Genomic DNA, 13,726 nt, shown 5'->3' with positions numbered 1-13,726 from the left:
CAAATATAATGTAGAAATCTATAACTCTAACCCTCTATTTAATCTCTCTAGAAGTACAGGAAAGCACCTCTTGTGAACTTGCAGTGGGTCCAGCCATCATTCCTCTGACAATGAGACTAGACCTGGACTTTTGCTTCTCTCTCATTGTGGTCTTCATCTCCTCAGAAGTTTCTGTTATTTTCAAATCATCTCTGCTATTTTTTAACTTTTTATCTCCTTCAGAGGATGAGCCACTATTGGGTTCTACCACAGTCTTGGATTTCTCTCTTTTATGTTGATGTCTCTTCGATGGAATGACTTTATCTCGTGGAACATCAATGTCATATCTACAAGGGAAGAAAGGTATTTAAAATGAAATTATACACAAATACTATCAATAAAAAATTACAATAATAACGTGGTTGAGTTACTTGTGAATTATCTAGCAATTATATATGACTATGATAGCTTATCACTTAAAATGTCTACATACAGCTCTTCAGTTTTTAATCCTGCACTTTTTCTGGAATGAATTATAAATTAAATAAATCATTATTTTAATTTTATGATATCTTAATGTGCTACATACCATATCCTAATGGAGAAAGTATGTATAAAATCCTAAATAGCTTTTAAACCATTAGCTGTCTTCAGTGAGAATTAATTTATTATTATTTCTTATTTGTAATTAGGGTTGTCGATTAATCATAGTTAACTCATGCAATTAACTCAAAAAAATTAATCATGATTAATCAATTTTAATCGCACTGTTAAACAGTAGAATACAAATTGAAATGTATTAAATATTTTTGGATGTTTTTCTACATTTTAAAATATATTGATTTCAATTACAATACAGAATACAAAGTGTACAGTGCTCACTTTATATTATTATTTTTATTACAGATATTTGTACTTTAAAAATGATAAACAAAAGAAACAGTATTTTTCAATTCACCTCATACAAGTACTGAAGTGCGATTTCTTTATCGTGAAAGTGCAACTTACAAATGTAGATTCTTTTTGTTATATAACTGCAACTCAAAAACAAAACAGTGTAAAACTTTAGAGCCTACAAATCCACTCAGTCCTACTTCTTGTTCAGACAATTGCTGAGACAAACTAGTTTATTTACATTTGCAGGAGATAATGCTGCCCGCTTCTTATTTACAATATCACCTGAAAGTGAGAACAGGCATTTGCATGGCACTTTAGTAGCCAGCATTGCAAGGTATTTACGTGCCAGATATGCTAAATATTCATATGCCCCTTCTTGCTTCAGCCTCCATTCCAGAGGATATGCTTCCATGCTGATGATGCTTGTTAAAAAACGTATGCATTAATTACTTAATGACTGAACACCTTGAGGGAGAATTGTGTATCTCCTGCTGTTTACCCACATTCTCTGCCATATATTTCAAGTTATAGCAGTCTTGGATGATGACCCAGCACATGTTGTTTGTTAAAGAACACTTTCACTGCAAATTTGACAAAATGCAAAGAAGGTACCAATGTGAGATTTCTAAAGATAGCTACAGCACTCAAACCAAGGTTTATGAATCTTAAGTGCCTTCCAAAATCTGAGCGGGACAAGGTGTGATGCATGCTTTCAAGAGTCTTAAAAGAGCAACACTCTGATGTGGAAACTACAGAACCGAACCACCAAAAAAGAAAATCAACCTTCTGGAGCTGGTATTTAACTCAGATGATGAAAATGAGCATGCGTCGGTCTGCACTGCTTTGGATCGTTATCAAGCAGAACTCATCATCAGCATGGATGCATGTCCTCTGGAATGATGGTTGAAGCATGAAGAGATATATGAATCTTTAGTGCCGAATACAACAGTGCCATGTGAATGCCTGTTCTCACTTTTAGGTGACATCGTAAACAAGAAGAGGGCAGCATTATCTCCTGCAAATGTAAACAAACTTGTTTGAGTGATTGGCTGAACAAGAAGTAGGACTAAGTGGACTTGTAGGCTCTAAAGTTTTACATTGATTGTTTTTGAATGCAGGTTTTTTTGTACATAATTCTACATTCATAAGTTCAACTTTCATGATAAAGAGATGGCTCTACAGTGCAATGGAAAAATACTATTTCTTTTGTTTTTTTTACAGTGCAAATATTTGGAATAAAAATAAATATAAAGTGAGCACTGTACACTTTGTATTCTGTGTTGAGTAACTGAAATCAATATATTTGAAAATGTAGGAGAACATCCACAAATATTTAAATAGATGGTTTTCTATTATTGTTTAACAGCGTGATTAATCGTCCCTGCCCCAAAGAGCTTGCAATCTAAGTATAAAACAAGACAGATATAGCCAGAGGGGGGAATACCAGGAAACAATGAGGCAAAATTGGTCAGCATGATGGACAGGGGTCGCAGCAAACCAGCAGCCTAACCATTGCCATTCCTTCAAAGCTTGCCAAGAGTCTCTGATTTGGAATGAGACTCACTGATTTTGGATTAAAGTTAAGGATGTTTTTAAAGTATTTCATTCTTATGATTTACATTTTGTAATGTGTTTCTGTGAGGCTTAGATTTTTGTGTCTTGCTAATATTACATTGCCAAAAGTTCTGACTCCTTATTTAAACATAGGATGTGCAAGAATACTATATGGCTCTCATCCTGCAATGACTTATGCAGGTGCTTATCTTTATGTATGAGTAGCCACATTGAATTCAATGGGGATTGCACTCAAATTGTAAAGTCACCCATGTACGTAAGTCTTTGCAGGATTAGGCCTTAGTCTAGTATCTGGTTGATAGGTGAAATTCTGGCAAAACTCCTATTGACTTCAGTGGGGCCAGAATTTCACCCTCTGACTTTAGCCAGTTCCAGATGATTCACAGGAAGGTATAAAACCCCATAAAGCATCTATGGTAGGGGCTCTCAAACTTCATTGCACTGTGACCCCCTTCTGATAAAAAAAATTATTACATGATCCCAGGAGTGGGGACCGAAGCCTGAGCCTACCTGAGCCCCGCTGCCCCAGGTGGGGGGGGGGGCAAAGCCAAAGGGCTTCAGCCCTGGGTGGGGGTGGGAGGTCTGTAACCTGAGCCCTGCCACCCTGGGGTGAAGCCGAAGCCTGAGCCCTGCCACCCAGGGCTTGAAGCCCTTGGACTTCAGCTTTAGCCCCAGGCCCCAGCAAGTCTAATGGCAGCCCTGGCGACCCCATTAAAACAGTGTCACGATGCACTTTGGGGTCCCGACCCACAGTTTGAGAACCTCTGATCTACAGTATTGTGCAACCCAAATGGTATATCATGGGGGGATTGTACTTCCTGACTATAGTTGGTGAGCAATTTATGCCCTGATGCATGAGTATTAGTACCAATATAATTTGTATCCCAGCTAATGTAACTGCAGAGGCTAAAACATTAAGTGGTTAGCATGTTCATATAAATATCTAACCTTTTAAACCTTTTTTTCTAATTAACTATTTTCATCATTAGGATCCTTCAGCAGCAAGTTCCATGAAGTTAAAAAATATGTTGTGTTATAAAATATACCTTTTAATTAAATAGTTAAACAGTTGCTTTTAAAAGCAACCAAAATATTGCGCAATAGGGAAGGGCACAGTATACAGAAAGGATACATGGAAGTTCTAGAGGTGCTAGGGACAATGACTTGTGAATCAGGGCCATGAAACTCTTGGCTGGCAAAGGGCACAGTGGGCCTGATTTAAAAGGTATTTAGGCACCTAATAATGCAGATAAGTGCCTAGTGGGATTTTCAAAAGCGCCAAGGCACTGAAGCTCCATGGGTGCCTACGTGCTTTTGAAAATCCCATTCGGCATCTATCTGCAACTTTAGGTACCTAACTACCTCTAAAAATCTGGCCCATGTGTGAAATGCTGGGGCTGTTTTTAAGAGTTTGTCAAAGCCTCTCTAAAGGCTGTGAAGAGGTAAACGTATCTATAAGAGATGGTTATTAGATAATCACTCAAGGAACCAGCGCTTGGCACAGAAAATCTAATTCTCATTCTGTGCCGTCTCACTTTTTTTTTTTTTTTAATTTTCAGGAAGGCTGAAATGAGGACTCATCTCAGGCACTGGCGTTTTACACTGTAATTGCACCATTTCTCCTCTGGCTGCTGCGGGCTGACTTGGTTACGGGGGTCACTGGAGGTAGCATACTCCAGCCACACTCCTTCGTGCCTGGACATTCTGTGGGGAGTGGACGGGCTTAGCATAGCCAGGTGGGCAGTCCCGCAAGCCATTTCTTGTTACGGCAGCTTTGCAGCCCCTCTGTGTTGCCAGAGCATGGGCCAATATGCATCCCACTGTCCCCACTGACAGAGATCTGCAGCCCCATTGGTATTAAAGATGGGATGGAGAAATCCCCATCTTTATTCACATCCCGTCCAAGGCCACTCAAAGGTAGGAATGAGATCAACATACAAATGGGCTGAATCTCAGCTGGTGTAAATTGGCACAGCTCCATTGCAGTCAATAGAGCTACACTGATTTATACCACCTGAGCACAAACCCACAATGTATGCCTCTATGGCACACCCACTCAATTTACTTTCTTCCATTCCCACATGCATCCACGCTCAGCATCGCCAACCCCAAGCATGCAAGAATCATGAGTCAGGCAATCCAAAAAAACCCCACAAGCCTGACAAAACAAAAACACAAAAACAAACCATCATTATTTTTTAAGTGAATACATTGTGTTATTTTTTCTTTGCCTTCTGGTTTCTGAGCTTTCAGAGTACACTGGGGTCATGTCATCAAGCTTATCTCTGCACCCACAGTGGCTAGAAGTGTAATCTTTCTGTAAAGAAAGCTAAGTGTCTCAGGTAATCACTTGACTCCTGGAGCTGGGGCTTTTTTAAAAAAAGCACCACCTCCTGTGAGAGTTGGCAACTCACCTTTCTCAAGCTACCTTTGGAGCAACAGGGGGGGGGTGAGACCAGGCATGTCAGTGGGGTCACCCCTCCCCTGGCTGCACCCTGAAACCCCACCATATGCTACTGGGGAGGGGAGAGACGAACGTGGGTGTGCCTCTTTAAAAACAGCTGGGCACTCCTCCCTGCCCTCCTCCGCCAGGGAAACACTGCGCAAGCCCAGCGGCTTTGGAGGGTGAGGGTCATAGAGTCCCACCGAGGCACAGAAAGAGAGTGAACCTGCGCCATCACACTTCCTGCCAGTCGGGGCCGCCCTGCGTCCGGAGCGGAGAGCTCTTTGGTCAATCAGTCCTGCCTCCTTGCGCGCGTGCGCGCGCGCGCGGCGGGGGTGGGAGAGAACGGTCACCTGCTTCATTGCGCCTGCGCGACGGAGGTGTTGCACGAGAGCGGAGCGCGCAGGTTTCAGACGCGCCCGCAGGGCTCGAGCTCCCTGGCTGCCCCCGCTGGCGGGCAAGCCCGCCTGTGGGGGAGGGGAGCTCGCGCCGCCTTGTTTCAAACTGTCTCACTGGGGGCGGGGGAAGGGGCGGGGGAGATGCGGTGGACGCGTTTGCTTTCAACATCTCCCTCCCTCACACTGCTGCAGACCTGCCATGTCTGTAGGGCTCTTCCCTCGTTTGGGGTGAGGCGTCATCGCTGGCTGAGAGGCAGCTGGGCAACATGCTTAAAAATCCAGTTTGTTCAGCCTGCCCGCGCATTGACCCTGCTAAAGGAACCAAGAGTAAAGCACGGGCAGCTACAGAGGACTTGAAAGCCATGGGAGCGAGGGGCCAAGCATGGTTCAGATTGCCAGAGGCTCTGGGCCTTCAATTGATCTAGCCCAGGGGTTCTCAAAGTGGGGGTTGGGGACCCCTCAGGGGTTGCAAGGTTATTACGTGGGTGGTCACAAGCTGTCAGCCTCCACCCCAAACCCTGCTTTGCCTCCAGCATTTATAATGGTGTTAAATATATAAAAAAGTGTTTTTACTATATAAGGGGGGTCCACACTCAGAGGCTTGTTAACGTGAAAGGGGTCACCAGTACAAAAGTTTCAGAACCACTGCTCTAGCAAATAGAAGAACCTGCTTCTAAAACTGTTCAGTTGAAGCATAGTATCTAGCATAAACTAAACATAAACATCTGAACAACAAAGGGACATTAATATTGAAAAGTAAGTCATAGAAAGGATTTGTACAAGCTCCACACTGCAGGATATACAGTTGGGTAGAAATGGGCTTAAAATACTTGGAAGTTGTTAAGTTAGTGGGGATGAAACAAATACTATCATGCCTTTTTTTATGGTTCTGATCCTATGTACTCTATTTCTAGTTACAGAAAAGAGAATTTATTGCCTAGAGATTTATCACTACTTCAAGCAGTGGTGGGCAACCTGTGGCCCATCGGGGTAATCTAATTGTGGGCCATGAGACATTTTGCTGACTGACTGTCCGCAAGCACGGCCCCCTGTAGCTCCCAGTGGCCAGGAACGGCAAACTGTAGTCACTGGGAGCTGCAGGCACAGCCCCCCCCCCCGCAGCTCCCAGTGGCTCGGAACAGCGAACCGTGGTCACTGGGAGCTGCGGGGGGCCGTGCCTGCGGACAGTCAACCTCAGCAAAATGTCTCACGGCATGCTATCAGATTACCTTGATGGACTGGCCGCAGGTTGCCCACCACTCATTTAAAGGCATGCATTCATACTGAACTTTCTCAAACATCTGGTATAATAGCTCAGAACCCCTTGTACAGCAGAATGAAGATGTAGGCTAGAGAGATTGTCAAACACCAAGTATGATAGCAGAGGGCACCCTAAGACAAATCTCAAGGAGCACATAATTAAGAGGATGGTCTCAATTTAGAATATATTTACCTATATTGATCATAGTACCCCTTTTAATAGTGTGGCAAGTTAAAGGCACCTAAGAAAAGGTGACAAAACTGAATGTAAAAACTGAAACCTCTTTATATTTGTAATTTTGAATGTAGGGATTAGACTGCATACATACTTACATAAAGTAAAATGGAACTATACCTGTAAACTTCAGTTTTACTTGCATCAGACACAGTTGTTCTGCCATGCATGTCTTCATCTGAGTAGTCATTAACTAGTGATGTTTCTATACACCTAGACTGTGAGCTCTTAGCTTGTGGAACTGAAGCTACAGGACTTGTGATGCATCTGGTGGTCCCAAAATGTTCAAGAAAATAATTGGTGATAACTTCAAGAATTGTTTTCAGTGGATTCTCCTTTGCCTGGAGAGGAGGAGGAGGGAATACGTTGCTTCACAACTATTGAAAGTCTCCAGTTAACTTTAGTTAAAACAGAAGATTGAGAAACATTTTAGTTTTACAGTGCAGCAATTTAAACCGGCTCATGGTCTTTTAGGATGCACTGAGGGGTTTTGCACATATAAAGTCATGTTAGTTCATAAATGGTATGATTCAGGAAAATATTAAGGAATGTTGAGTAGTCAGAGATCCAGTTTATTTTACACCTTAAAGATTCTTAAAGAGTCAGAAGATTAAAACAGAATAGGCAGACAGTGAAACAAAACATTCCTTCTCCAGTCCTTTTTTCTTGGCTTCATATTTAAAAATATTTCTTAATACAATATCCAAAGAAATTACTAAAGTGATATGTTTATTCCAGTAAGAAACTACTCCTTGGGAAACTGACCATAGGGGATTGAACTAACTAGAATATTATACATGCAATAATAACTCAAACTTCTGATTTCTGTTCTGTTTTTCTGGCAAAAAAAATCTTTAGTTCTGCAGCTAGCATTAGCTATCCAATTAGATATAAGTAAATGTAATCATGCATGTTGAACTACATTTCTCAAATGTTGGTTTTAAAAGAAAGTCAAAAATATTGGGTGTCAACCACTTCTGTGTAAACGTAACAAGGAAAAGGTACTGAACAAAACATATGTCCTTCGAAACCAGTAAAAAACTACACTGTGTAACCGTACAAAGCTGAGCATTAAAAGTAAAACCAAACCTAACATAATTATGGTTATACCAGGATAATTGCCACTCATTTTACATAGTATATATTGTTCGAAAGTATCCTAAACCAATTTACATGTATACCATTTAATGTTTCCAGCAACATCTGTAGTTGAACAAGGCTACCACATACAGAAGCACAATACAGTATTTTGGGACAAGTGAAGTAGCTGAACATGATATACCCATAAAAATGCAGGAGAAACTTGGGTAGGTAAAATTACCTGAACTGAAATATAGTTAGGACAGCAGTGCTAACACACCTACTCTTACCGAAAAATAAATAAAAATGTATTCTCTACAATGCCCATAAGTGGCAAAGGCTTAGTTTTACAAAATGTTTTGAAAGCATGATCTGATAACAGTGCCTGTAAAACCAGGCAATGTTGCATTCTTGTTCAATTCTCACTCAAGATGATGCTTACTATCCATTCTGTCTGGGTTAGATTCTGGTGTACAAAAAACTTCATTTGGAAAATGGGTACACTAAAAGTGAATAATCTCTGATGGAAAATTAACTGCTCCCTACTCTAAATAACGTTTATGTAGACTGAAGTTGTAATAAGAGTTAGTGTTCCATCTCCAGCCCTTAACCTTGTGCTATGCAACTTACACAACCTCATTATCTCAGCCCCTCCTTAAAGTCAAAATGTAGATCAGGTCTATTCTTTACAACCAGTAATGGGAAATGACACGTAGTAAGTCCAGCTAAAAGCTCTTTGCACTTTAAAGTAACCCCATAATGATGATTCTTGTCTGACCAGTTTTTTTAAGATTGCTTTTAACATGTAATAACATACAACTGTTGGTGATGCTGACTTCTGGCACTTAAGTACAAAAGTGAAAATTCCCTTACCTTGTTTTCTTTGTACAAAGATTGTAGATGCAAAACATTTCGCAGTTCATTTCTATTGTTGATGCTAAGTGCAGTACGTGGAAATTCTCTGTCCATAATGGCACTTGTCTTTTTTAAACCCTCAAGGGAAGAAATGTCAATTTTAGACATACCGCAGGAAACTGTACAACTTTAAAGTTTACAACATCTTTATTCAATAGGTCATACCTAATTTGAAGCTTGCTATAATTGCTACAGCACATACAGCAGTGGTGCTTAAACTTCCTACTATTGTCTTAGATAATTTAACTATTGCTATATTATCTAAACTTCTTTTATAACTAATCAAGGGAAGACTGCAAGCACAATGGTTACATTATCCAAGGTGATGCTTAAAACATGGCTACAGTACTTTTACGTCAGGAATAAAATCTATATGCTTACAATATATAAAAAATCAATAAAGCTTGGTTATGAAATATGTACACCAGTGGCTTGACTTTTTCATAGGTGCTGAACTTCAGAATCTCATTAATATCTGATGGGGCAGCCAATATTACCAGTGAAAACTGGGCCTGTTGTGAATATAAAGTCCCAGAATAATTAGGCAGCAGTTGAAAATCTTTAAGAGGATGCTATGAGTTTATAACATGTATCTGAAACAGTAGCTTATGTTTTTATAGTCTAAACACTTCCACTGATCAGGTCTCGTTATATTTGTAGAAAACAAAGCTGTATTGTATGTTCAAAGGTCAATCAGGCATGCATGACATCTGATAATGGCTGTCTGGAAGGCCTCGTATTCTTCCTGTGTTGCACAAGCTGTTGGGTATTTTCAGAAAGTATTTGACCATTAATAAATAATAACTTGAATCTGCTTTGTAATGTATTATCTTTTGTCGAACATAAAATGTTGGGCTTGATCTGAAGAGACCTTAAAGCAGGCTAAAAACCAATCCAAAATTTCAAAATGTATACTTCTACAGTACTCTTGTGGTTTTCTCCAGTTAAGAGAACCAAAGCACCACTTTTAGTTATATGAAGTCTCTTTCTAAACTACTTAGTGAACTTATGAATCAGGTTGAGTTGAAAGATTACACAAAAATGATTAAGAGCAGTCCCAGGACAAGATTCAAATATTAGCTCTACACCTGAATATCTTATAAAATCTCTACTTTAGAAAGACTCCATACAAAGTTGCCCTGAAATGCTAGGTTTGGAGAAGAATCCCAATTTTAGTGTAAACAATGGGAAGACTTCAGAGTGGTAGCCATGTTAATCTGTATTAACAAAAACAACCAGGAGTCCTTGTGGCACCTTAGAGACTAACACATTTATTTGGGCATAAACTTTCGTGGGCTAGAACCCATGAATGGGAAGGTTGAAGCTAAATCCAGCAAAACAAATTACTTTGCTCTCATGAGACATGAAATTCCTACTTGATAGTTACGCTGAGAGACTGCTTTAAGGAGTTAAGGTGGCTGGCTTCAGTCACAAAGATGTGTGGCAAAACTGCTAGTGAATGATTCTCTGCTGCAGACACCGTGCTTCTGAGCTATGAAATAGCGCCATAGAAAGTCACATGAACACACAAAAAGCACTATGGCAGAAATGAAATAAAAGCAGCCTCTTTTCAATTGTAGTGTGTCCCTTGCTTAATGGCAGAATAAATTCCAGGAGCTGAATCTGGCACAAGTGCTAGGTTTTGGATATGAAGGACCTTGAAGCAAGTCTTGTATTTGCCCATTCTGCCATCATCCCACTGCTCAGTTTAAACTGATAATTTTGATAGTGGTTCGCTATGTGTTCTATGTACATGTCTAATCTAAAAAGCAATGCAATATTTTTACCGGAACATCTTGGTACAATGTCATCCTGGCAGATAACTTCTGTTGTACTTTGAAACAAAGAGTTGGTAGCATAAGACAAATAGAGAATTAAAACTTGTTTTAAACTAATTCCCATGGATGGCAACAGCATCTGGATCCTGGAATCCTAACTATCTCAACCCATATACTAAAATTATAGCTCTAATAGGCTGGGGTGCAGATGGAGAATATTATGAGGTGAAGAGTGGATAGTACAAAGATGTATGAATGTGGGGCTTTCTATAATCCCTACCAACTAGGGCCTTAACTCTGAGAAGGCTGAGAGGAGACATGATAACAGTTGTCAAGTACATAAAAGGTTGTTACAAGGAGAAGGAAAAAAAAATGTTCTTAACCACTGAGGATAAGATGAGAAGCAACGGGCTTAAATTGCAGCAAGGGAGGTTTAGGTTGGACATTAGAAAAACTTCCTAACTGTCCGGGTAGTTAAGCACTGGAATAAATTGCCTAGGGAGGTTGTGGAATCTCCATCACTGGAGATTTTTAAGAGCAGGTTAGACAAACACCTGTCAGGGATGGATAATAGTCCTGCCACGAGTGCTGGAGGCTGGAGTAGATGACCTCTCGAGGTCCCCTCCAGTCCTATCATTCTATGATTCTGAAAATGGATTTTTGTTTTATTTCTGACCCTAAGTTTGGTATGAGCAGCAAGAACATTATTTAGAGTGGATGATAATGCCTTACATGGAGTAGCTTTTTTAAATGGGGCTTCCAGAAAAACTAGTTTTTCAATTAACCCTTATCAGGATTTCAGTTTTCCCTTTAATATCTGAAACTTTCCAGAGGGATCTGCATGAATGTTTGAAAATTAAATAAATTTAGAATGGGATTTTTTTACAACCATGAAATCAGTCCCCTATGTGTAATTCATGATTGTACTGTTTCTCTGTATTATCCTGTTCCCCACATCCATTCCGACTGCTTGATCTCTATTAGGTTTGGAAAACTTAATATTTAGACAGTATCAGAATGGACACTTCCCAGTAGCCCCCAGAAATATTCCATAACCTTTTTAAAGTGTTGATGGGGGCATTTTCAACAAAACAGATTTTTATTTCCAAAGTCATGTTTCTTAAGCTAGATAAAACCCAACTTCCGTATTCAGAAGTGTTACTGTTAAAGAAATGCCTTATGGGAAATGTAGTCTACTGTTTTTATTCTAATAGCTTGTTACAGTGTAAATACAAGCACCCAAAAACTGGAAAAAGTCTTTCCTCTCCCTTTCCCTCCCCTCTCCAAGCATCCCTTAATCTCTTTCATTGGCGGGGTGTGTGTGTGTGTTCATGTGTTGTTTTGCTAGGGTCTCTCATGCATTGACTGAAGCAAAATGAGACAAAATTACCTTTCTGCTGAGAAATTCTCTAACCAAAGATGCAGCCACTTCTTCCACAAAAGAGTTATCCATTTTATTCCAAAACATACAGGGTTGTTCTTTACTTGATCAAAGTTGGTCATTAAAATTTGCTGACTTCCTAGCTCTTCCGTACAGCCATTAACCACTGCATTCCTGAAGCAGACAGCTCAAATTGCAGCCTGCAGTACCCTCCTCTGTTGCGTTGTCATGGATTTGTTGCCATGGAGACTGTGTGTCATCAGAGATGGCCAGAGAACTCCTCCCCTCTGTGAGAAAGTAGATTTTTCATGCAGCTGAAAAGAGCTCTTGTGTTAACATTTAGCATGCAACTAGTGTGCATAATATTTCTGTTAAAGTTCAATATATTGTAAACATCAGATTCCAAGAAAACCATTCTCAACTTGAGATCATAATACTCAAATCTCAGTTTACCCAAGATTTTCTAAATTATTTACTAACATATTTAATGAAAATTTGCCTGTTCATTTTAGTGAGCACTTTTCTAGATCCACATTTAAATGTCAACATTGGCATTAGAGTTTAGAGCTAAGCTTACTATGTATGACAATATGAAGCTATTAAAGTTCTTGGAGGCATCCTAAAGGAACAATATCATAGATACCAAGGCCAGAAGGCATGGCTGTGTTCATGTAGTCTGATCTTTTGTATAAAATAGGCCATAAGTCTTCCCCAAAATAATTCTTAGAGTCTAAATTTTAGAAAAAAACATTCAATCTTGATTTAATAATTGTCAGTGATGGGTAATCCCCCATGGTTCTTGGTAAATTGTTCCAGTGGTTAATTACCATTATTGGCAAAAATCTATGGCTTACTTGCAGGCTGAATGTATCTAGCTTCATTTCCAGCCATTGGAATAACTGTGCTTGACTGAAGGGCCCAGTATCAAATATTTGTTCCCCATGTAGATACTTAGACTGTAATCAAATTACCCTCTTAGCTTCTCTTTTTAAACTAAATAGATCAATATCTGAGTCTCTCATGTGGCATATTTTCTAATCCTTTGATCATTCTCATGCCTCTTCTCTGAACCCTCTCCAGTTTCTCAACATCCTTCTCGAATTGTGGGCACCAGAACTACTCACAGTAGTGTGGCAGCAGTCCCACCAGTGCCAAATACAGAGTAGAGAGATTGTTTGCAATCATATTGTAGCAGCATATGATTCACTTTTCAAACACCAGCAACTAGTAAGATAATATGAAAGCTGAATTTTTCTACCTTGGCAGCTTCTGTTGAGGTGGGAGCATTTAGCAATGGAAATACCCTTGTAAGACCTTAGTAAAACATGAACACTATATGTAGGCTGTTATACATTTTCTATTACAAATTCTGAGATGAGTTTAAGGGAGTCAAATACAACATTTTTTCATAGTTCATTGTAGAAAAAATGCATAATAAAACATGCATTAAGATGAATTTCAGAGTATCACAATGAAATCAAGGTTGGCGTGCCACATTTTGCTGTCTCATGCAAGCCAAAAAACAACTTCCATTTCACTTTTCTGTTAAGGTACCTTTACTTGATGTGCTGCACATTATAATTGTCTATGTACAGAGGGCCTCTTCCCTAAACAGATGGATACTCTAGATCAGTGGTTCTCAACCAGAGATACGTGTACCTCTAGGGGTATGCAGAGGTCTTCCAAGGGGTTCATCAACTCATCTAGATATTTGCCTAGTTTTACAAAAGGCTACATAAAAAAGCACTAGCGAAGTTGGTACAAACTAAAATTTCATACAGACAA

General features: G+C 39.7%; 1 protein-coding gene across 2 annotated transcripts in view; it reads right to left on the bottom strand.

Annotated features, from left to right (window-relative positions):
• Positions 1 to 12,153, bottom strand: part of MINDY4 (MINDY lysine 48 deubiquitinase 4) — a 100,377-nt gene extending 88,224 nt beyond the window's left edge. For both annotated transcript variants that reach the window (XM_073334753.1, XM_073334752.1), the window contains exons 1-4: positions 11,951 to 12,153; positions 8,741 to 8,860; positions 6,908 to 7,128; positions 68 to 326 (exon numbers count right to left, since the gene is read on the bottom strand). In XM_073334753.1, coding sequence (XP_073190854.1) covers positions 68 to 326; positions 6,908 to 7,128; positions 8,741 to 8,860; positions 11,951 to 12,028 — 678 coding nt within the window. In that variant the 5' untranslated portion in view covers positions 12,029 to 12,153. The remainder of the gene's footprint in view (positions 1 to 67; positions 327 to 6,907; positions 7,129 to 8,740; positions 8,861 to 11,950) is intronic.
• Positions 12,154 to 13,726: the final 1,573 nt, after the last annotated feature.

Source organism: Lepidochelys kempii, chromosome 2 (assembly GCF_965140265.1).
Source record: "Lepidochelys kempii isolate rLepKem1 chromosome 2, rLepKem1.hap2, whole genome shotgun sequence".
Lineage (NCBI taxonomy): Eukaryota > Metazoa > Chordata > Testudines > Cheloniidae > Lepidochelys > Lepidochelys kempii.
Note: the sequence above shows the minus strand (reverse complement) of the source record. Positions and strands in the feature narration are given on the sequence as shown.